The sequence below is a fragment of the Hipposideros armiger genome, unplaced genomic scaffold, assembly GCF_001890085.2.
Source record: "Hipposideros armiger isolate ML-2016 unplaced genomic scaffold, ASM189008v1 scaffold_107, whole genome shotgun sequence".
Taxonomy (NCBI): domain Eukaryota; kingdom Metazoa; phylum Chordata; class Mammalia; order Chiroptera; family Hipposideridae; genus Hipposideros; species Hipposideros armiger.
Genome location: NW_017731457.1, coordinates 1,698,592 through 1,721,733, shown reverse-complemented (window position 1 = coordinate 1,721,733; position 23,142 = coordinate 1,698,592). Strand labels below are relative to the sequence as shown.

The 23,142-nt window shown below is 55.7% G+C and overlaps 2 protein-coding genes and 1 long non-coding RNA gene across 3 annotated transcripts in view; 1 reads left to right on the top strand and 2 right to left on the bottom strand.

The window, feature by feature from the left end:
• Window positions 1–648: 648 nt before the first annotated feature.
• On the bottom strand, window positions 649–17,717 carry STX1A (syntaxin 1A). Its single transcript, XM_019646809.1, has 10 exons — window positions 17,627–17,717; window positions 9,431–9,508; window positions 8,962–9,061; window positions 6,314–6,388; window positions 5,496–5,569; window positions 5,294–5,402; window positions 5,119–5,192; window positions 4,173–4,310; window positions 2,284–2,394; window positions 649–2,002 (listed from the first exon to the last, which is right to left on the bottom strand). Exons 1-10 carry the CDS (start codon window positions 17,654–17,656, stop codon window positions 1,925–1,927), a joined length of 867 nt encoding a protein of 288 aa, XP_019502354.1. The 5' UTR covers window positions 17,657–17,717; the 3' UTR covers window positions 649–1,924.
• Window positions 17,718–19,630: 1,913 nt separating this feature from the next.
• The window catches only part of LOC109384981 (BICD family-like cargo adapter 1), a 9,359-nt gene continuing 5,847 nt past the window's right edge, over window positions 19,631–23,142 (top strand). Inside the window, exon 1 of the mRNA XM_019646820.1 lies at window positions 19,631–19,713. Within this exon, the coding sequence (XP_019502365.1) occupies window positions 19,711–19,713 (3 nt within the window). The 5' untranslated portion in view covers window positions 19,631–19,710. The remainder of the gene's footprint in view (window positions 19,714–23,142) is intronic.
• LOC109384982 (uncharacterized) overlaps window positions 21,319–23,142 on the bottom strand; it is a 4,358-nt gene continuing 2,534 nt past the window's right edge. The window contains exon 3 of the long non-coding RNA XR_002124536.1: window positions 21,319–21,523. This is a non-coding gene — a long non-coding RNA (uncharacterized LOC109384982). The remainder of the gene's footprint in view (window positions 21,524–23,142) is intronic.

Sequence of the window (23,142 nt, the reverse complement as noted above, 5' to 3'; positions counted from 1 at the left end):
AGAAATGTGTGAAAGCACTCTTTAACGACAAGGAACAGGGCTTATAACACTAGGCAAAGTTGGGAAGGATGGGCAGGATGAAATGTGTCCATGGTACCCACTGGCTGGTCATTCAGATAGCAGCCCTGCATGGTATGAGTTATGCTGGAAACAGGCTTCTGCCCAGTGCCTGGGTTCCCTGTGGTCTGAAGGTCTTATCCAGCCCAGCGGTCCAAGCTGACCAAGCTGACCTTTGGCCTTGAGCTGCATTGGCAGCTGCTGACTCAGCACTTGGTTGTCTCAGGGGCCTGTCTCCTGTCTGTTCACTAGTTGTCAGAAGGGCAGGTCCTACCTACACTGGGGGGTGTGTGTGGGACTCTAGCAGACTGTAAGAGAGGGGACCCACTTGTCACTTGTGGCTTCTAAGAAAAGTGGGAAGATCTGAGCCCACAGTATAGAACAGAGATCAATCAGGCTTTGAGCAGGAGATGAGACATTTAAGTGTGGCCCTTGGTTTGTGGTGGAGGAGCCAGAGGGTCTGGAAGTTGAAGGCCAACCGAGGTTAGGAGCTGAGCCTCTGCGCCCTTTCTCCTTAGTGCCACACACATTCATCCCCAAGTTCTAAGGCCATGACATTGTAATAGTAATAAATTGAGAGCAGAGGCATGGTACAGATACAAATGTTTATTCTACATAAAAATTTCACAAAATGGGCAGCTGGTTGTACCAAGACCTTTGGTGAAGGGATAAAGGAGGGGAGGGAAGTTGCTGTTAAAGAAGGCAACATGGACAGTGGTCATAGTCACTGGGCAGGAGCAAAGCTGAGGGAAGGTGGGGCTCGGACATGGCCCCATCCCCTACTGCATGCACTCGCATGCACACTCCTTGCCTGTCAACAAGGAAGAGGGGGCACGTTTCTAACTTGAGAATCCCCGAGATGGTGGGAGGGGAGGTACCCCTCCCTGGCTGGCTGCTGAATACTGCATCCAAGACACCTGACTTTCATGTGGCACATCAATGAGGGGATGGCAAGGGCAGGACGTGGTTACAGGCCTGAAGTGACGTCTGACTTCCCAGAGCACGAGAGCAGGGAACATTGTCCCAAACATGCAACACAGTGGCTTGACCCGACAAAGGCCTGCTGGGGAGAATGGCTGGCCCTCTACCTTAGCTCCAAGGGTGGCTGGAGACCGGGTACCAGCCAGCCTCTTCCAGAATGTTACCAGGGGTCAGGCATAGCCCAAAGGGGTTGCTCGGGGAGCTAGAGGGATGTGGGAAGGGAGGTTGAAGCAGCCAAAGACCTTCTGGACTCTGCCCCTAGGTACGGGAGGGAGCCTGGTCTCGACACTGCCAGAAACCACCTGGCCACAGCACTCTGAACCTCCCTGGCAGTGATCAGCTGTTGAGGCTTAGAGCTGAGCTGTCTCTCACGGCCATCCCTCCCCTAACCTGAAAAGCAGCACCATGTGGCCAGCTGATCCCCACCCATCAGGGGGCTGGGCTTGGGACAGCTGGAGAGGGCAGGACAGATGGGTGGGGCAGTAGGAAGCAAGGCTGGGGTCCAGAGAGCCTTGATGCCCAGAGAGGACAGACCCCCCCAGGTCAAAGTGAAATGACTGAAGGCAGGGGAAAGGAAGCATGGCTACCCTGGGCAGCCTTGCCTGGGAAGGGTGAGGGGGCCAGGGCCTGAGTCTGTCCCTTGCTGACCCACCCCCACCCTGCTGGCTGTTTCCCAGCCTGGCTCCCCTCTGCCTCTTCTGTACAGACGCACACTTACAAAGATCATGCACACAACGGCTCAGGGCAGGGTGGGTATGGAGGGCCCCGTGGCAGAGAAGGAGCAGTATGGGGTGGAAAGGAGAGGGCTCTGAGCCAGAGGGTGGCAGCAGCCAGGGGACCTTCTCGGGGTGAACCATCCAGAGTGGAGTGGCAGGTGGAGCAGCTTCTATCCGAAGATGCCTCCAAAGATGGAGGCAATGACAATGCCCAGGACTACACAGCAGATGATGATCATGATCTTCTTCTGCACCAGAGAAGCAGAAAAGAAAGGCCTCAGACAGGGCATGGGAGGGCAGGGCTGTGATGACAGTTGAGGGCTGGAGGGTCTGGAGGGCTGAATGGGGGCGAAGGTGATAGCCAGGAACCGGTCTGGGAGGTGGTTATAATGAGGCACCTGAAGGCCTGGGAGAATTGGGGGAGGCTGTGGTCAGAGCTGAAAAGTGGGATAAAGGCAGAGTGGGTAGGACTCTGTGATCACTGATGCGGGGGCGGGGGACATGGATGGGCAGAGTTGGGGCTACTGACCCGGCGTGCCTTGCTCTGGTACTTGACTGCCTTCTTTGTGTCAGACACGGCCCTCTCCACGTAGTCTACTGCATGTTCCACGTTATACTCGATCCTGTCAATCATCTCCCCCTGCAGGGCCAGGGGCACCCAAGCTCCAGAGGGCCCGCCTCAGGGTCAGGAGGGAGCTTGGGCAGGACTTTGGGAAAGCACCCTGAGATTAGAGAGAGAAAAGGGGGTGTGAGGAGGATGGGGTATAGCTTCTCGTCTATGCCTTTCAGACCAGGCACCCTGGGCAGCTCCCGCCTCTCCCCACAGAGCAGCTATCCTGAGAGAACCAACCATGCAGTCTCAGCCAGGGACATGGGGACCATGCAGAGAATGCTCAGCTGGGACCCTAACCCTGGTACTCGGTGCTGGACAAAGGAAGGCAGGGGCAGGAGTGGGTGGGCTGGAGTCTGGCCACAGCTCACAAAGTGATCATGGTGAGCCCATTCCATCCCTAGGCATGATGGTTCCACCCAGCTCTGTCTTTGGTCTTCAACCCTTAAGATCCCCCTGCCCAGTCCCACAGTCCTCTTGGGCCCTGCAACCAGGTCTCATGCAGCCTGCAGAGGTCACTGATCATGACACTGAGACTCCCAGCAGTGGCAAGCTGACAACTGACAGCTAGCTCTCTCTCAAGTCCACTGCTCCCACAGGTGTCCATGTCTCTTACCCGGATGACAATGGCAGTCTCCTTATGGCCTCTCTGCTTCCTAACTCAGGTCACGCCACTCTTGTACTTAAGACCCTCCAATCTTGGGGTGGCCAGTTAGCTCAGGTGGTTAGAGCACAGGCTCATAACACCAAGGTTGCTGGTTCGATTCCTACATGAACCAAGGAGCTGGGCCCTCCACAACTAGATTGAAATAACTACTTGACTTGGAGCTGATGGGTCCTGGAAAAACACACTGTTCCCCAATAAAATTTCTTAAAAAAAAAAAAAAATTAAAAAAAAAAAACCAACCACCAAAAAAACCCCTCTCCAATCTAGAAGAGACTCCAGATGCCCAGTACCTGCCAAGGCCCCTGTCTACCACATCTCCAACTGCCCCTGTGCTCCAGCCTCACGGACCTCCTTTCTGCTCCTAAGTCAGGACCATGCGCTTGCTGGTCCTTCTGCCTGGGCCAGCTCTTCACTCTTCCCCTGGGAAGTCTCCAGCGCTCACACACCACCCCCTCAGAGAGGCCTACCCTAACCGCTCCGTCCACAGTGGAACTCCAAGTGTGGCCCTCGGACCAGTAGCATCAGCATCACCCTTGAGCTTGTCAGAAATGCTAATTTATGGGCTCCCACCCTGACCTCATCTCTGGGAATGGGGATCGGAACAGGGAAACCTACAAGAAAACAAATCCTCCAGGTGATTCTTGGGCACTTTCAAATTTGAGAACCACTGCTCTATCACAATGCTGCCTTCCAACATCTGAGCACCTGGCACAACTGGAGAACATTCCAGTTGTCATTTACTTATCTGTCCTTCTATCCAACAGACATTAGCTCCAAGAAGCAGGCCCTCAGCTGTCCTGGTCACTGCTATACCTCCAGCTCCTAGAAAAATGCCCATTCACAGTGCCCATGTGACAATTAGCTGGTGGATAAGACAGGACAAGGTGGAAGGGCCATGCAGGGCCTGGGGTCCTGGAGGGCCAAGCAAAGCCATGCAGTGTCTGGGGCCTGGCGGCTGAGCCATGCAGAGAAGGTCCGTCAGGTGGTGAGGCCCTGGGTGCAGTTTCAACAGCAAGTGGTTATTTACCTGAAGCCTTGGTCCCTCCCAGGCAGGGCAGCGTGTTGGGCAGAAAGGGTTGGGGTTAGTGCAGCCCTGAGTGCTGCTGTGGGCTGTGGCGGGGATCGGGGCCCAGGCACACACCTGGCTCTCCACAAGCATGGCCATGTCCATGAACATGTCGTGCAGCTCACGGATACTGTTCTCCAGCTTAATGATCTCGCTGTGCCGCGTCTCAATCTCGCTCAGGGCCTGCTTCGAGATGCTGGAGTCCATGATGATCTAAGGGATGGGAGCAGTGGGCTGGAACTCAGGTGTCTGCTGAAGGGAGCAGGGGCAGGGACTGGGACCAGGACAGCAGGAGGCCAAGTGCCAAGGCAGCTGGGATGGGCAGTGGCAGAAGCAGGGCCTGAGGCTTCCTCCTTAGCCATAGCCCTCCCTCCAATCTCCGCTCAGCTCTTACTAGCTGTTACCCTAACTTCTCTGAGATTCGATTTCCTACCTATAATATGGGGCTATTAACACTCCCTACCTGTGCTTGCACATGGTAACTGCTAAGTGGTGGTTCTCATCACTAGCATTGTACAGAGCTCAAGATGACTGCCCCATGAACTGCCTTTCTCCTATCCCCTCTCCTCCTGTTCTTCCTCCTGCACTGACTGTAGCTGCCCCTCCCCTCTCCTGGAACTGATAGCCCTAAACCACCTCCCCATCTGTGTGCTGCCTCCTGCAGGAAGCCCCCTGCTCAGCAGAGCAGAGCTTCACTTGAATGTAGGGAAGGCCAAGGGCACTGTGTCCTCCAAGAGGGGAAAAAGGTCCTGAGGATGGTGGGGGGAGGCCCTAAGCCAGTGGTGAAAGGGCAGGAGTAGCAAGGAAGTGGACCCAACAGGGAGAAACCAGGAGACCTTTGCCACTAACATTTATGTGATCTTGACCTGGTCCCTTCCCCTCTGTAGCACTCGGCCTTCTCTAAAACCTACCTCACAAGGTGGCTGTGTCCAAATACTTCCCAGTGAGTGCAAGCACGTAGCTCACACACCAGGGTCATGGTAGGAGGGGCTCCCCGTGGAAGGGTGGGGTCCACACTCACCCCAGAGGCAAAGATGGCCGGGTTCCCACTCTCCAGCATGTCCTCTAGCTCCTCACTGGTCGTGGTCCTGCCAGCTGCAAGCAGGGGTCACATTGAGGGACGCCCTCCCCCAGGGAGCTCAGCAGCAGTCCGGTCCTGCCTGGCCCCTCAGCTCCAGCCCTGCCCCCACACTCACTGATCTCCAGCTGCCTCTGGATGCGGCCCTTGCAGCGCTCCCGGTAGTCAGACTGTGTTGCGTTGTACTCAGACATGACTTCCACAAACTTCCGGGACAGTGTGGAGTGCTGGAGGTCAGAGATAGGGGTGCAGGTGTCAACCCATCCCCACAGGCCCCAGAGCCTCAGATGCCTGCTGCCCACCTGAGTCCCAGCCCTCACCTGTGTCTTCCGGATCCTCAGGTCAGCAGATGAGCGGTTCAGGCCTTCCTCTTGCTCAATGCTCTGCTCTATGCCTGGGGGAACAGATGGCTGCTGAGCCATAATCTGCCCCCATTCACCACTGACCCCCTGACCCACACCCCCAGAATCTGGCTCAGGAAGACTTGTGTGGCCTGTGAGTGGGGTGACACAGGAAACAGGAAGAGGGAGGGCCAGGAGCTGATGGATAAAGGGCCAACAAGGGCCCTTCCAGGCATGATGCATGTGTGGGTGTGTGCACATATGTACACCCACTTGGGAGGCCTGAGGCACATACCAAGCTGTGTGTGTGAGTGTCTACTATATGCTAGGCCTGGTGGCTCAGGCCCACCCTGTCCTCTCCTGCTCACCAAGGCTGTACACCCACCCAACAAGGGGTCATGCCCAGAGTGGAGAGGGCCAGGTTCCCGCGACCTTCAGGACACGGCGCTCCTAGGCCTGTGCATTCCGGGCGTGCCTGTCTGTGCTCACACAGCACATAGGGGCTTCTGTTTGGGACCAGGCAGTGCTGGCCATTCCTCTAACCCTCTTAGGTGCCCAGAGTGGAGCACTCCCTAAACGTTAAGCCTCAGGCATTTGTCCCAAGGCCCTGCCCAGAGCCTAGCACAAACAGACCTGCCAGGTAACTGCTGGGTAAATGGCGCATGATGGCAGCCTCATAAAGGAAAGTAAGAGCCAATGTACCCCCCCCCCCAGGGTTGGTGAAACCCCGCGGGCTGCGTGGAGGAAGCAGGCCTGGAGTTCCTCCCACCCTAGACAAGGCTGGAGCCCAGACTCACTCTTCAACTTGGAGCGCACTTTGTTTGCTGTCTTCTTTATGTCAGACATGAGTTCCTCCAGCTCCTCCTTTGTCTCTGTGGAGGCAGAAGGGTAGAGGTAGGCACCCTGGTAGGAATCCCGGCTCACCCTCCTGCACTGGGGTCCTGCTGATGGTGGTCTCTGGACAGACCCCGGGTCCTGGGTCTCCTGTCTTCCCTGGGTAAGGCTCTGCCTGCCTCTCCGATCCTGGGCCAGGGCCATACCAGCTGCAGCCTCACACCCTCTTGTGCTGCCTTCCAAGGAGCCTCCCTTCTTTTGCTGGCTCTCCCACCCCCTGCAGATAACAGATGGGTCTAAATTTAAGGCAGAAATAATTGTGGAGCAGCTGGTGATGCTGGAGTTGGCACTGGGAGCACTTACTTGATACTTGCCTGAGTCGGAGGGGGGTGGAGGGGGGTGCAGGTTCACCTAGTGTTACCTGGTGGTAAGCATCCAGCCAGTGGGCTGACAGGGCCAAGGGCCAGGGAGGCGGAAGCCAGCCCCCACATCAAGCACCCTGGCTGGGGCAGACCTTTTTCCATTCACAAAGCCCCCCTCCCCAGGTACTGAGCTCAGTGGAGGCCAACTGCTGAGTGCCCAGTGGGTGGATAGGGGCAGGAGGCACCTGGCCTGGGTGGGAGGTGGAGAAGAACTTCAAAGAGGTGGGCCCCCTGGGGCACAGTTGGCCATGGAGGTAGCAGGCAGCTGGGCCTATGAGACAAATTGGGGGAGGGCAGTGGCTGGTATTTCTGGCCCTTGTTCCAACTGGAACCATCTCCCTAAAGCTGGCAGAGGCTATGAGGGTGCCCAGGCTGTCCCACTCCCTATGAGGGGTTGACTGGCGAAGTGGGGCAAGATGGCTGCTTCCCTCTGGGGTGCTGAGTGGAGTAATGGGTCCTGACCCCAGCCTCAGGGCAGCCCCCAGGCTCCACTCCCTGGAGAAACCAGAGCTGAGCTGGCTGCAACCTTTCTCATCCACCCGATGCTTGCCTTCAGGACTGGGGCTTCTTCTACAGGGGACTGGGGAGGGGCACTCACTCCCAAGTGGAATATGAGTGAGGTGAAGTGGGGGGCTTTGGGGAGTGGAGGAGGGCGCCTCATTTGTATGAACAAAGGAAAACTTGGTTACCAGCTGCTCTGACGTCTCAGCCTTTTTAGTTCAGACCCAAAATAGCCCAGCCCGGATGGCAGCCCCCAGAGGCAGAGCAAGCCTCAGCCCAGGAAAGCCTCTCCCCGCCATCTTTCCTTGTGACTCCTCCTTACCTCTGCTCACCTCTACCCTAGAACCCGTAACTTTACTCAGCTCACATCAGTGGCCTCCTGACTGTTCGGCTCATGGGCGGCAACTCCGAATTGGTCGCTACTGACAGTTTGATGGGAAGAAGTGCCGCAGGTGGCACAAGGGAGTTAAGGAGGGGAGCTAGGCAGCTCCGTTGCCCCATGTCGCCCCACTTTCCAGCAGGTGAGAGACCAGATCACTAGCTCTTTATAGTTCCTGCCCTACAATCAGCCCCGTTTTCACCAGGAGTTACCCACCGGGAACACACACTGACCCAGATACCCATGGGCACACAAAGCATGTCACATGCGGCCATCCCAGACAAGCCTCTTGGGAGAGGGGTGAAACATGATGACTGCACTGGATACATGCCCTGCTTTGGGTGGTCTCTCTCTCCTTCCCACCCCTTCCTGAGACATTTTGCCTTCCAAGGGCTTGGGGGGCGTGGCATTGGCCTCGGGTTTAAGCACACTTTGGGGCTGTGGAGAGATTTTTTTCTGGGTGCTTGAGGATGCCTGTGGGCCTGCAGGTGAGGGGCCATAGAGAGGGAGGCAGTGCTGGAGATGAGGCTGAAAGCAAGCTCTCAGTGCCTTGGGTGGCAGGCTGTGAGTCCTGGCCCCCATCACTGCCTCCGTGGGGGCTGAGGGTAAGCCCTGTCCAGGGGAGGGGGTCTCTGGCCTGCTGCATGTTGTCAGACTGGCACATAATAGTGTAGTAATCAACACCTCAATAGGAATTGTGACAGTCAGATCAGGGGGACCTGTCTGGGGACAGAGTGGCATGCAGACACACACAGGCTCCTTGTGCAGAGGGAGAGGTGACTTCCTGGAGCCCTGAGAATGTCTGGCTCTGGAGTCCCAGTGGCCAGGTGTCAGGGCTGCCAGCTCCTTCCGGAAGCTCTGCCTGCTTGGCCAGCTTGCCCTCCCACAGTGTTGATGCCTCAGCGCTGCCATCTGCTCCCCAGGGAGGTGAGGGGAAGGGAGGGGCTGGGCTGAGAGGCCTCCTATTCATCAGAGGCAGCTCCCCAAATCCCAGTGCTGCAGCCAGCCTAGCAGCCTTAGAAAAAAAGCCCCATTACCCGGGGAGAGCAGGCTGGCTACCTGACCCCACCCAGGCCTGAGGAAAGCCACCCCTTCCACAACATTTGCCTGAGACCCAGGTCCAGGGGGTGATACTTACTGGGCACTGACCACCCCCAACCCAAGGCCTGGGACAGCTGTGTTTCCTGAGGTTCCCATGGAGCCCTCCCCAACCTGGCCAAGCCCAGGTGCCGCTCCCAGGCAGCAGCGCCTTCTTCCTGGAGGCCTATGTGGCCTGAAACTCGCCCCTTACATCCATCTACCCACTCACTCTCATCAGGGTTCGGGGAGGCCAGGATGGCACTGTGCTTCCGCTTCACCTCTTCCACATTCTCTGAGATCTTGTCAATGAAGCCGCGGATTTCCTCCACCTGTGGACCAAGGTAGGGTGGTCAGGAGAAAATCCAGGGACAGGGCTTCCTGGGCCCATGGCTTGCCCAAGTGGGGCCGGAGGTCAGGCTCAGGGCCAGGCTGGGCCGGCCTTCCAGTGGTAGTGGTGGGGGTGGCTGCTCCAAGTTTCTTCTAGACCAGGGTCGGGAAGAGTGGGGCGGTCCAACCCCACGTTCTGCTCCCCACTGGACTTCAGTCTACTCAACCTCAAAATGGGTTCATTAATTGGTGCCCAAGAGCTGCTGAGCCAGGCACAGATGTGTAAGGGTCCTGGGCCTGGCTCAGAAGTGACACGTGGTCACCCAAGGCCTGCCAGTATATGGGGAGAGGTGGTGTGTGCTGGCTCCCACCTGTTCGAAGAACTCATCCATGAAGCGATCTCGGTCCACGGTGACAGTGACATCATCATCATCATCGCTGTCCTTGGCCTGTACAGAGGTGTGCACACGTGAGTGGACCTGTGGTAGGACCACTAGGTCCCACTGGACCTGCGACCCCAAACTGCCTGGCATCCGTATAACGCAGGCTTGCAGGCTGCAGCTCCAGGGCCCTGACCACGCCCCTCTGCCCGTTGGCAGGGAGGAGGCCTGACTGTGCCCTCATCCAGCTACACTGAGACCTGGGAGATCCCTGGTGACCCAGTAGAAGGAAAGATGCCTTGCCTGTCTAGTTGGTGATGGGGCTAAGTCGCTATCTCCAGGCCAGGGACTCCGTCCCCTGCCCAGCTGCCTACCTCTTCCCCAAAGGACTGGGGTCCTCCCAGCACCTCCCTCACTCTAGGGTGCCACTCGGAGGCCATGCCACTGACTGGGCAAGAAAACCTGAGGGTTTGGTCCCTGGGCCAATGGCTCCAACTTTCAGACCTTGCCTGAGACAGGCTGCTTGGAAGCCAGGGTTGATTACTCTCCTGGCTGGGAGTTCCCAAGCTCCCTTTCCTGAGAGCGCCCTGGAGGGGAATGCCTGGGCTGTGCCAGGCCTGGACATCACCACCACCTCCCTCCTAAAAGGTTGGATGGCTCAGACACAGGCCATCCCCACAGTGCCCCAGACAGGCCTGAGAGAGACTGCCTGTGCAGGGCTCTGCCACGTGCCAGCTTTGTCCACTCAACCCTCTCGGGATCCTCTCTCCTCGTCAGTCTTGACACTGGATCTTGACCCTCTTGCTTTCCTGGCCCAGAGCTGGGCCCAGCAGGGACAAGAGGCCAGTCGTGTTGCCACTTGGCTCAGGGCCTGCCTTAGGCCTCAGCCACAGGTTCAGGCTCCACCCGGCTGCCCCAGGAGCAGCCATACAAAAGCCACCCCCATCACAGGATGGGGGTAATTACACCTCGGACTTCCCAGCATGCTGGCTATGTTCATTACTGTCCACCCCGCAACTTGACTCCGCCAGGGTCAGCCCACTGTGCCGGTAAGCCTAAGGTCCCTCTCCACAGCCAAAGCCGGGATCCCCAGGGCAGGACCACCCATCATCCCTCAGACCGAGGTTCTGGGGCTCAGTCATGCCTTCTCACTTCTCAACACCCCACAGGGAGGAGGCACTGGCTGGCTGGGCCCTGGCCCTCACGTCAAGGACACAGGATGGAGGCAGGCGGAGGCTGAGGGGATGGAGAAGCAGAGGGCTCCATCAGGCTGGGCCCAGCACAGACACTGGCTGGCTGAGGGACGTCCCCTGTGGGTCTGTTTGCTCCTCTACAAAATGGGGACAATGACACCGGGCTGCAGGGAGGGAGGGCTGAGGAAGGGTGGGGAAGCATAGCATGCTCTGTAAAGGGCTGTGCCCGTGGGGCTCTCAAGGTCCCACTACCCACCAAAGTGGAGTTTGGGTAGGAGCTTCATGGAGACGGCTCTGAGGGGCCTCTTTTATCAAGAGATCATACCTCCCCGAGAAGTTAAAATAAATCCTGGCTCCTACAAGTGCCTGCAGCTGCTACCAGGTGGTCCCCTCTCCCCCACCAAGCCCACCTATAGACACAGGGAATCTAGGAGCCATTCCCACAGTTTTCGACCATGCCTGGCCCAGGAGTTGGGCTAGAGGAGCACTTTCTAGGGAGACCGAGGTGGAGTGCAGCCTGGAAGAGCCCAGTTCCCTTTCCTGGGCAGCCTGTCTGGTTGGCAAGGGGCCCCAGGAGCTCCTGGCATTCAGCGTCCTGCCCGATCTGTTCTTCTGGTGCCAGAGTAGGATGGGGTTGACCTGAAGGGGCAGGAGGAGAATTTTCAAGCTCCCTTCCCAGAAAGAGTAATGACCAGCCAGGGCCACAGACAAGGGCTCCTGAGCCACCAGAGACGAGAGTCCTTGCCAGATGCCCCTGGGATCTGGGCTGGTGCCCCTCTGTGGGCCCCAGCTTGCCCATCTGTGCAATGAGGACCTGTCTTCTCCAGGCATCCAGCCAGCTCTGACCTGCTACCTTCACAGCCTCCCCAGAGGACTGAAGGCTGGACTTGGGTAGTTCTCAAACAGAAGGTTGGCAGGAGAGATGCCCACACCCTCTGGGCTCTCCGTCTACGAGGGCAGAGCTGGAGCAAGGGATACTTGGGGCCAGGGTCTGACGGGCACCCAGGTTAGGGCATTCAGACTGGCCTCAAAGCCAATTAAGAGGGTTTAGGTCGTGACCTCACAGCTTTGCTTAAACTATCCGTGGCTCCAAGCAAAACTTTGAGGGGATGCTCCAAGGGGACCCTTCCTTACCAAACCCTACTACTTCCTCCTTAGGACTTTTCACCCCCACCTGCCTCTTTATCTCACTGTCCCAGCCTGAAATCTGATCCGAGCACACCTCACCTCTCACAGGCTCCCTGTCCCTACAATGCACCCACTGTCCTCCCTTCTTTCCCCATGCAGTTCCTGCTGCCTGGGATGCTGACATTCCCCTCATCCTTGGATGCCACCTCCTTCCAGAAGCTTTCCCCTGCTCCCCAGGGGCAAGACTTCTGGAAGGAGACTTCCTCTCACGCCTCTGGTTCCCACAGGAGCCACAGCCAGACTCTCAGACCCTAAGGGACCTGAAAAGTCACCTTGCACAGCTTCCAGTCTCAGCTTGCATACCTCCTGTGACGGCTCACTAGCTGTCCCGGCAGCGCTGCCCATCTTGGGCAGCCCCAATTGTTAGAAAATCCTTCCCTTTCTTGTGGTTTGGTCCAGGCCACAAAGAACGTGTTGGTGCCCTCTCCCTGGGCTGGCGGTGCCAGAGATCTAAAAGCAGCATCCACATCCTCCCTGGGGTTTTCTTCTCAAGTTGACCTTTCCTTCCCCTTCAGATTCTTCCCAGGGGCCCTAAATTGTAGCTCCTGCCCCAGACTTGTTCAGCTTGGCCTGTCTTCCCCTGTAGTGCAGGATACAAACTGAATCTGCTGTTGACTATGGTCTGAGCAGTGCCAAAGAGCTGACCCATCCCCTCCTTCTTTCTACATATTCTACCTCTGTTAATGCAGCCAGAGATCACAAAAGTGATCCTACAGCACTTCCTGCCATGGAAAGTCCCAAGCCCCTTCCCACTAGTCTTGGTTGGATTCTGGGCTCAAGTAACGGAACTTCTTTCTGTTTCATTTCTTTATTTATTATGATCCTTGTTCTAGTTTGTGAGAATCTGATGGCTCGTGACTCTGTTGCCTCCTACAATCTCATCCACATTTAGGCCAGAGCCCTGTGACCCCTTTCTAGAGATTTCCTCCAGATTAACTCAGACCCCTAATAACTTCTCACTGGACACTGAATAAATGACAAGGAAGTAAGATACCAGCCTCCTTACCTCCCCTGCCCCAAATTCAGACATGCTCCTGACCAAAAAGCAACTTGGAACTAGTGTCTTCCTAATGTCCTGGGCTGGCCAGGGTGGACATCGTACACATGCACAAAGCGGGCACCTGTTGAATGAGTAGGGCCCCAGCTCCCTTGGGACTCCACCAACCCTCTCTGAGTGGCAGTCACAGCTCTGGAAAGAGGGTTGGGTAGGAGGTGGCAGATGTGGGACAATTAATTACAAGCTCGGAGGTCCAAACATCTTTTGGATCAACCCACCTAGACATCGTGAGGGCTCCCTGCCAGCTACCTGACCCAAATTAGGCTCTACCTCTTTCTCCTGAACCCCCTCCTGTGAAGCCCCTGCTCAGAACCCCCCCGCCCCCGTTCCTAAGGGGCCCTCAAATCTGAAACCAGGAGGCATCCATACTCTTCCTCCTCCTCTCACATCCAACCAACGTCTGATTTGTCCTGGTGTTTTCTGTTCATCCTGCAGTAGTTCTCAACCCCAGTCCAACACCAGCATTCCTTGGGAGGATTTGGGAAACGCCCTGCAGGGTCCTAGCCTAGAGAGATCAACTCAGAATTTACGGAGGTGGGGCTGGGGAGGCGAAGTTCATGGTCTCCTGGAATTGAGAACCACTTGTCTGGTCTCACTCCTGTCGGACCCGCTGGCTGTCTCGCTCCAGCTTCACCACCTCCAGCCTGAGCAACCAGGAATGAAATCCGGGGGGGGGGGGGGTGTGAGAAGGGTGCTGTCCTTGCCACGGCAAGAGAAGATCCTGCTAGAACCAGCTAGAACCACTGGCTGGCAGGAAACCCTAAGCTTCCCCTAGTGGAGGCCAGGCAGCCCTGGTGGTCTCTCCTGGCAGAGGCTCTAGGGTTCCAAGGATACCTTCTTGGAAACAAGAGTTTGCTTCCTCCAAGAGGCTTGGAGGGCCAGGCAGCTTCCAGGCCTGTCCCCAGGGATGGCAGCAGGCCAGCCGGCAGGGTTGATTCATTCCTGCTGAGCAGGAGTTGCTGTTGTCTGCCTTGAGGGCTATTTTTTCCCCTTCTTCTTTTTAATGACTAATCAAAGTCAATATCACTAGAGCAGCGAGGCCCAGAGCTGAGTCAGGGGTGTGTGAGACGCTGAGGTGGGTCTCTAGGAAAGAGGGCTCTCCCGTCTGAATCCCTTCACCCTCTCCCTATCCTGTGTGCTCCCTCCTCCACCAGACAGATCTCTGCTCTCAGCAGGGTCTGTGCCTTAGCAGAGCCCCAGCACAGCTCAGGGTGGCAGGTGCAGGCGGTGGAAAAGGGCTGGGCTCTGCCCTCAGACATTGTGTGATCTCGGATAAACCCCTGGCACTTTCTGGATCTCGGTTTTCCAATTTGTAAGACAGAAGGATGAACTAGATAGCCCCTGAGGGCCATTCCAGCTGCACCCCAGATGAAAATGTGCCCAAATCCACTGTTTCTTCTGGGAAGAGGTAATTGGAAGGAGAGCGGAAGGGAGACACCACCCTGGGCCTTTACTTACACCCCCATTTCTTCTAATCTGCAGGGCAGATCCTGCTAGTTCCACTGTACGGATGAAATGAGCATAGAGGTTATGGCATAAACCTGCCTCGTGTTAACCCCAGGACATCCAGTTTCTTTCCAGGAGAGAGAACAAATGAACTGGTGGGCAGAGGGAGGCACTGGGCTTCGCATCCAGGCCTGCCCTGGCTGCTCAGTGGGCTGGGCCCCACTCTAGACCAGGTGTCAGGACCACCCATCATTCTCTCTTGGTTGGGCATTCCCACCTCCCTGCCTTTCCTCACGCTGCTCCCTCCTTTTGGACCACCTCTCTCCTCCCCTTCAAATCAAACTCTTTCTCTTGGGCCATCCTAAATCCTCTTCTTCCAGGAAGGCTTTTTCCAGGGTCTGGTCATGCTGACCCTCCTCTCAGTCCTCTGGCTCCTGCAGCAGGTCCCAGGTGTCCCACAAGGCCTAGTATGTAGATAAACACTGTTCTGGGGCAGGGAGGCCTCTGAACTGGGAGACGTAGGCAGCTGCATGCCAGGCAGGGCTGCCTGGGTCACCTAGCCCCCAATCCCAGTTGTGTGACTTGTGCTAGTGTTTGTCCCTCTTAGGCCTCTGGTTGCCCTTCTGATCTCTGAGGGCTGCCTACAATGTCGAGGCCTCCACACTGGCCTCGATGATCCCTTCATTCTCCATCTGGACAGTAGGATCAGCCCTATGAGAAACAGGGGCTGGAGAAGGCTGGAGGCCTGGGCCTGGCCTGCAGCGCGCTGCGGAAACATGCCAGCTCCTTCCCCAAGTGTGACTTTTATAAATAAGCTCCCTTCGCCTGTCTTCCTTCCAAATGTGGTGGCGTTGGGTGGGGAAGGAGGAGGAGGGGGAAGGGGGTGATGCAAGTAGCTGTCTCAAGCACCACCTCTGTCTAGTGCTGGCCTCCTGGTTTCTGGGGTTCTGGTCTGAAAATTCTGACCCCTGGGGTTCAAGGTCTCCCCCCAAATATGGAGTCAAGAGTCAGAAGACCCGTGACCTCCCCTCTTGCCCTGAGAATTTGGGTTCTGGGTTTTCCTGCTCCACTCCATAGACGGGAACTTGAGGCCGAGAGGGAGACAGGTGGGAATGGCAGGCCCAGTGGAGACTAACTGTTCCACCCCATCCAGTGTGGGTTCTTGTCAGCCCCCACCCCCCAGGCTGCTAGAAATACTTAATGGACAGGGCCACCCAGAAATGAGGACAACAGCCTTCATGGGCTCCGAATGCCTGAGGGGTGGGGCCTGGAGAGAAAGCCTCCATCAATTCACAGAGAAACCAGGCCTTACCATCTAAGGGCCACCCTGACTAGTGGGGGGCGGGGGGAGAATGTCACAGAGACACACAGCAGAGCAACAGACCTGGTTTCAAGCTCCCTGCAACCCAAGCTTTCCCAGGGGTCCCCCAGTCCCAGCCAGGCATTCCCAAGGGTCCCCCAGTCCCAGACAGGCCTAAGTCTGCCCGTCTTCAGGATTAGGCAAAGCTCCTTTCTACCATCCCTCTTGATCTACCAGGCAAGCCACTTGCTTTCTTGTGCCTCAGTTTCCCGTTCAGCAAAGGGGATGAAGGGTGATGAGACAGGTGTCCTGTCAGATGTAGAGGACTGTGTTCCCTCTGACCATTGGTTCCCACATATATCCTCGTCTGACCCACCAGGCACCCAAACATCAGCAAATGCACCACCCAGCCATTTATTGCAAAGATAACACTCTTTCTGACACAACGGAGCACAGGAAACTTGAGGGCAACCACAAGGGCTGGCAGGGAAGTGTTTAGACACCACATACGACATGAGGGACCATCTTCTTCCTTTGAAACCTCCTGAGGTTTACCCTGGGGGCTGGGCCTTCAGCCAGGAAAAACACAGGTCTGTCGGTAGGGTGGGGGCTGGCAGCTAGAGCAAGGGGGAAATGGAGACAGGAGAGCACAGGTCTCAGACCCAGGCTGTGTGTGTGTGTGTGTGTGTGTGTGTGTGTGAGCGGGGGAGGGGGGGGGGGAGGAATAAGACTGGTATAATGGGGGGTGATGCAGGTACAAACGTAGGGAGGCTCTGGGCAGTGAGGACAAGCCATGGGATCAAAAGTCCAGAGGATGCTTGAAACTTTCCATATGAGGGGACATAGGTCGCTGGCTCCAAGCCGGACAGCAGGAGTAGGATTCTAGGGAGCCACTGAGCTAGGGCTCCCCCAGAGATCAGCAGGCAGGGACTGCCAGCAGTGTGGTCAGCCAGGGCATCAGAAGAAATTCAGCCAGGTCTAGAGCCCTGATAGCCCTCCCTCCCCACAGGCAAGCTTCATTTCCTTCACTGCCCCCCACAAGCCCCAGGCTTGCCATCCCTAAAGGGAGAGGTGTGAACGTCGGGCTAAAGGGCAGAAGCCAGGGGAAGGGGCGGGGCTGTGGAAGAGGAATAGGTGGCAGAGGTCTCTGTCAGGGCTGGGAGGGGGTGGGCTCTGACTCACAACCTTTGCACATCCTCCTACTCCCCCCAAACTTCGCCCCAGGAGCCTCTGAGACGCAGGTGGAAAAATAGGTTCAGGTCGGAGTCGGACCAGAGAACCCCGGAAGGGTCTGGAAACGTCAGCCCAGGCTGCCTCGAAGCCAGAAAGGTGGACCGGGGGCGGGTCTGACGCGTTCCGCACCCCGGCGGGCAGCAGATCCTGATCGCGACCGGGTGGGGAGCTACAGGTGATGGGAGCTACAGGTGAAGGGAGGTGATGGGGGCGGCGGGGCGACGGGGTGCCCCGCGAGCCAGCGCCCGCCGGAGAAGCCCGGCCCCACCCGACCGCCCGGTTTCCGCAGCGCATCCCGCGACGGGGCTCTGGACAGGGGATCGCCCCGGACCCTTCACACCTCGGTCCCGCTGTCTGTACCAGAGCGGGTAAAGGAGGGTCAGTGATCTGGCACGGTGTGGGGACAGAGACCGGATCTGCTCCGCGGACCGGGAGAGAGGTCGGGCTTCTGTCCTGCCACCAATATCCAATTAAATACCACTCCGACCCCCTAAAACAAGGGGACGCCCAAAACTTTATTCAGTTCCCCTGACTCCAGGCGCCAGCCCGCGGGCCAAAGAGGCCGAACTCACGCCAGTCCGTGACCCCGAGTAGGTCCGAGGGGTGGGACTCGTTGGAGGGGTCGGGGTCCCCGGCTCCGCCCCACTCCCTCCCGCCCCGGCCGGGGACGCAGGCGCTGCCACCCGGGTGACCGCCAGAGCGATTCCGGACGGGTTGTGGCCCGCGCGCTGGGCGAGCAGCGAGCTGTAACGCGCGGGGGCCGGACTCACCGTGCGGAGCTCCTGGGTTCGGTCCTTCATGCTCCCGGGAGTGGCCACGGAGCCGGCTGCAGCCTTGTGAGCCCCGCATGCGCGGCGGCCGCCCCGCGGCTGCGCAGCGCCAGCCCGGCCCCGCCCCGGCCCCCGGGACCCCGGCCCAGCCCCCAGCCCGACCCCGCCCAGCGCCGGCCCCGCCTCTCCAGGCCCCGGCCTAGCGCCGAGATCTGGGAATCCTACTCCTTGCCCCCAGCCCCATCGGAGTCCTCTGTTGGGTCCAACACCTGGAACCTAGCCCGCTGTGTTCTAGACGCGTGATCCCTGCCTGAGATGGGACCCCAGGGCCCTTGCTCTCTTACCTGCCCCAACTCCCTCTTGACTTAGCTGCTCAGCATCCCTCGTTCTGGACCCTGGAAGATCCATCTTCACCCCCAGGGCCCCTCACATCCTTGGGGATTTGCTGGAGGTGGGATCCCCCCTCTTGATTTTATTGCTTGGAACTTCCAGCAGCCCCCTCCAAAAACCTCTTCCAGAGTTCCAGCCTCTGAGCCCCTGCCATCCCTACTTTCTCCCATTATCTCACCCATTCAGGCTCTTGCCCCCTCTTTCCCCAGGATTTTTCCGTTCACAGGTTTAATGCTGGATGACCACTCCTTTCCCTTTAGTTTTCACTCCCAGCAGAATGCAGGAACCCTTCTATTTTATAAGGAAGGGGGATCTAAGTTGTAGTCCCCTCTCCTTACCCCTTCCCTGCTTTGCCAACCTTGAGCTCCAGTCCCAAGCCTGAGACCCTAGAAGCTGGGACCCGCTCCCTCTGGCACTGATGGGAAGACCTTAGCAGTACTGTAGAGGGATGGTAGGTGGGGGCTAGTCAGTAGCAGATGCTTCTTTTCTGGCCCCTGCCAGGATCTTGTTGGGACAGCAGCCACACACACACTCCAGTTGTCCCTTCTGTGCCCTGGCCCAGACCCTCTTGACCTCAAGCTAAGCACTGCCCCTTCCCTTTCCCAGGGCTGCCAAGGTGTTGCTCTGGAGCTGGGCCAGCCCCCTGATGCCCAGTGCGTCCGGCCTGGCACTTCTCCCAGACTGTGGGCACAGGTTAATTGGCTGGCAGACAGTCTGGAGACACTGTTCCAGCCATTGCTCCTTCCCTAGAAATTCTGGCCCAAGACTAGCTCAGGTGTAGCATGGCATGAGAGACAGCCACACCCCTTCCAGTTGTCCAGACCTCAACCTTGAGTGTCCCACAGAACAAGTATTGGTGGTGCCTCATTTGACAGATGCAAAACAAGGACTCACTTGCTAGAGGGACTTGCTCAAGGTTACAGGGAACAAGTGGCAGGGAAAGTGCTGCCTGACTCCTGGTCCAGAGTAGCATGATTCAGTGGAGTGGGTCATGGGTGTACCCCAGAACCAAACGCCTGGCCCTGCACGGAGAGGGCAGGAAGGGGAGACAACAGCTCTAGCCCTCAGAGAGCACCAGTGTCAGGCCAAGTATCGCTTATTGAAACGCATATTAAATGGTAGCATGAAAAATAAATAAAGAATGAAAATGTGCCCTTCACCTTAAACTCTGCCTTTCCGATAGAGGTCTTACTCCCATTCAGTAACTTATTCATTCATCAAACATTCTCTTGGACACCATGCTCTAGTGTTACTGTTCTGTAAGGTGCTCCTAGTGTAACAAGAGAGACAGACATGATTTCAATATGTGAGGGACCCAGGGTGGCTTCCCAGAGGCAGTGATGTTCGAGCTGTGTGTTGGAGGAGTGGGGTTGCAGTAGGGGCTATCGCAGGCTTTCTGGACAGAGAAAGGAGTGTGCCCAAAGACACTGGGGTGAGGGTGAGGCAGCATTTGGAGAATCTCAGGTGTGAGGGTGAGCGTGGGTGGGAGATGAGTGAGGAAGGCCTTGAATGTTAAACTTTATTGTACAGACAAGGAGGAGACAATCAAGGATCAGACTTTCATTCCTTTCATCGAAAGTATTGATTCAGAATTTACTATGTGCTGACTGTTCTAGATGTCGAGGATGTGGCAGAAAACAAGACCAACAAAAGTCCTTGCCCTCATGGAGTCCACATTCTAGTAGAGGAAAGAGATGGTAAGCAAACAAACAAATAATATATAATGGTGATAATGTGCTATGGAGAAGATAAAGTAGGAAAGAAGGGGTAAGGGGTGCTGGGTTCAAGGCAGGATTCCAATTTTAAATTAGGTGGTCAAGGAGGACTGAGATGGTGGCATTAGAGTACAAGCTCGGACAATTAAGTTCATGAACTCATCCTAGAAAAAGTGCTACATACCTTATTGCTGAATATCACTATGGTCACCTTTGAAGTACTCTTCTTGGGAAGCTATGCAATGACGCCAGTGCCTAGTCCACCCTTCAAAGCAATTTTGGAACTCTTTCTGAAATGGTCAGAGCTATAGTCGTATTACCCTTGATATCCTGAATGTCATCAAAATGTCTTCCTTTCAATATTTCCTTTCTCTTTGGGTAAAGAAAGAAGTCATTGGGGGCCAGATCAGGTGAGTAGGGAGGGTGTTCCTATACAGTTATTTGTTTTCTGGCTAAAAACTCCTTCACAGACGGTGCCGCCCTGTGAGCTGGTGCATTGTCGTGATGCAAGAGCCATGAACTGTTAGGGAAAAGTTCAGGTCGTTTTTGTCTTTTTCACTCAGCCTTTTCAGCACTTCCAAATAGTAAACTTGGCTAACTGTTTGTCGAGCTGGTACAAATTCATAATGAATAATCCCTCTGATATCAAAAAAGGTTAGCAACATCGTTGCAATGAGTTCGCGAACTTAATTGTCAGACCTTGTAAATATTTGAAAAAGGTGAGGAAGTGAAATGTGTATGTCTCAGGGGAAAAGCATTCTGGGCAGAGGGAACATCAAATGCAGTGATCATGAGCAGGGAACATGTTGGAGAAACAGCAAGAAGGCAAGGATGCTTGCAGCATAGTGAGTGAGGAAGCGCTCAGAGGAGGTGAAGTCAGAGAAGTCGAGGGAGGGGCCGTATAAGCAACGGAGTCCTTTGGCTTTTACTCTCTGAGTAGGATGGGAACCACAGGAGGGTTTTGAGCAGAGGAGGCACATGATCCATCTTGGGCTTTAACAGGATTGCTCTGACTGTTGGGTGGCGAATAGACTGAAGGGGACACGGAGGAAGCAGGGACATCATTTAGGAAGTGGTTGCAATAATTCAGGTGGCTGGGACAAAGGTGATGACAGTGGTGGTGGTAAGTGGTCATGTTCTGGATACATTTTAAGGTCAGAGCCAACTGAGAAAAAAAGAAATCGATCTCAAGGATGCCTAGAGTCAAGGGAGGTGGGAAAGAACTAGAGAAGAAGCAGGTTGGGGTAGGGGCAAATCAGGATTTGGGGTTTGGACCTATTAAGTTTGAGTTGCCCACTAGACAGCCCAATGGGGAGGGCAAGTAGGCCATTGCCCACGTAAGTCTGGAATGGGTGTGGCCAGCATAGAAGGTTCTTAAAGGGGAAGAGGCCCCTCTGGAGCAGTGTGGAGGACAGCTGGAAAACTGCTGTGGTATCCAGGAGAGGGACCAGGGACTGTGACTGTCTGAACAAAAATAGGACCCATTGGGCTGGAGTAAAAGTTCAAAGGCATTCAAGAGATTTATTTAACATAGTATACTTTATTTCAATTATCAAAATAATATGTTTGTTGCAAAACATGAAAACAATGACATATATCATGAATTAGAAGCACCCGCCCTGGTGACTGACCATACGCAGATGAGAGCACAATTGGCACCGGGAGGAGTAGCCGATGAGGGCAGGTGAGGAGTTCAGACAGCGATTTGTAGCCCCAACATCCAGGGAGACATGTAGATGGTCGATAGGAGCTGGAGTGGAACACCAGCTGGAGACTTGGGAGGCAGGAGTATCTGGTTTGGGGTGGAGATGCAAGTTGCAGGCCACAGTCCAGAGTGTGTGTATGTGTGTGTGTGTATCTATGGGAGAAAAAACAAGGGCTGAATGTGGAAGTAGAATGCTCCTTACAGGTGAGGGATGGGCAGAGACAGAGGAGCCAGAAACATGGCAGGCTTTAAAATAGACACTGCTGTGCAAGATGTCATGGGTCCCCAGAGCAGCTAACTTTCTGAGACCAGGGACCACTTCATAGAGGCGGGGCATTTGAATTGGGGCATAAAGAATGATGGCCAGGTGAAGACTAGCACTAGGTGCTATGACAGCACTTACTGTCCTGTGTGGGTATAGTCTGTATTGGGTGTCTTTCCCCTCATTTGATGGGGATGTCTGAAGGGAAAGGAACCAGGTCATGTTCTCATCGGTTCCCCATGGCTGACACAGAAAGTTTGTTTATGGAATGAGTAATAAACACCAGCACCCTGGAATGGGCAGTGTTCCTATAAAGAAGCACTGGGGCGAAAGCCTGGACATTTGGGGACACCCAAGGCCCCTGGGTGCAACTTGGGGTTTCTATCCCACAGGACCCTTGCCCACTGGATCCCTGATGTTGGCAACTGCTGCCACCTGCTGGGCAAGGCTAGTGTTGCCTTACCCATGCCATTGCAGCTGAGCACCTGTGTGCCCAGGTTGGGAGGAGAGTAACTGCCTGTCTTCCAGAAGCCCTCAGGCTGGTGGCAGAAACACCTTGACAATGACAAGATGATGACAGAGAAATACAGGGCTTTAGGGGCCTGGAGGCAGTTTGTGTAGGATTCAGGAAGAAAGGGGGGTGCAGACCAGGAAGAGGCAGCCAACTCAGGCTCCATGGCTGGAGTGAGTGTGTGTGTGTGTGTGTGTGTGTGTGTGTGTGTGTGTGTGTGTGTGATGTTCCCATTGTTGCTTTTCTGCTGCTTTCAGACAGGCTCACTCCCTCTTTCTCCTCTCCTGGAAAGTCTGGCCCTGACCCATTTTGTACAAAGCGCTAGCCACTGTGTGAGGTACGTCATCTAACCCTTACTGTGACCCTATCAGGGCAGCCCTCCATTAGTCCACTTCACAGATGAGGATGATGAGGCTCACGGCGGTACACACAAACAAGGTCCTGAGGGCTGGGTGACATGGTTTGTAAGCTGCCTGGCCCTGCAAATGCCAGTTGTTTTGACCACAAAGCTCACTCCTCTGCCCAGCTGGTAGCTCCTTTTCTCCCTTCTGGCCTCCTCCACCCAGCCCACCACTATCCTGTAACCATCTTCTCTGAGGCCTGGGCTCAGCCATCCTGGGGGAGATGGGAAGGAAGGAGGTATGAGCAGTGGGCAGATAGGAATGAGTCCCCCTGCTTGGTATGTGATACTGGAGGAAGGGCTTTGCAATGGAATTCACTGTGTGCCTGAATATAAGGTTATTCCCCCCTTTTCCCAGTGAAAAGATTCAAAAAAAGAAATTTGGCCCATAATTCTAATTTAAACATTTAGGAATGCAGATGAGATAAACAATTCTTTACTTATAATATTTTGTTAAAATATTTAAAATTTAAATATTTAAAATCACATACTTCTGGGTCGGCCGAGTGGCGCGTTGGTTAAGAACTGGCTTG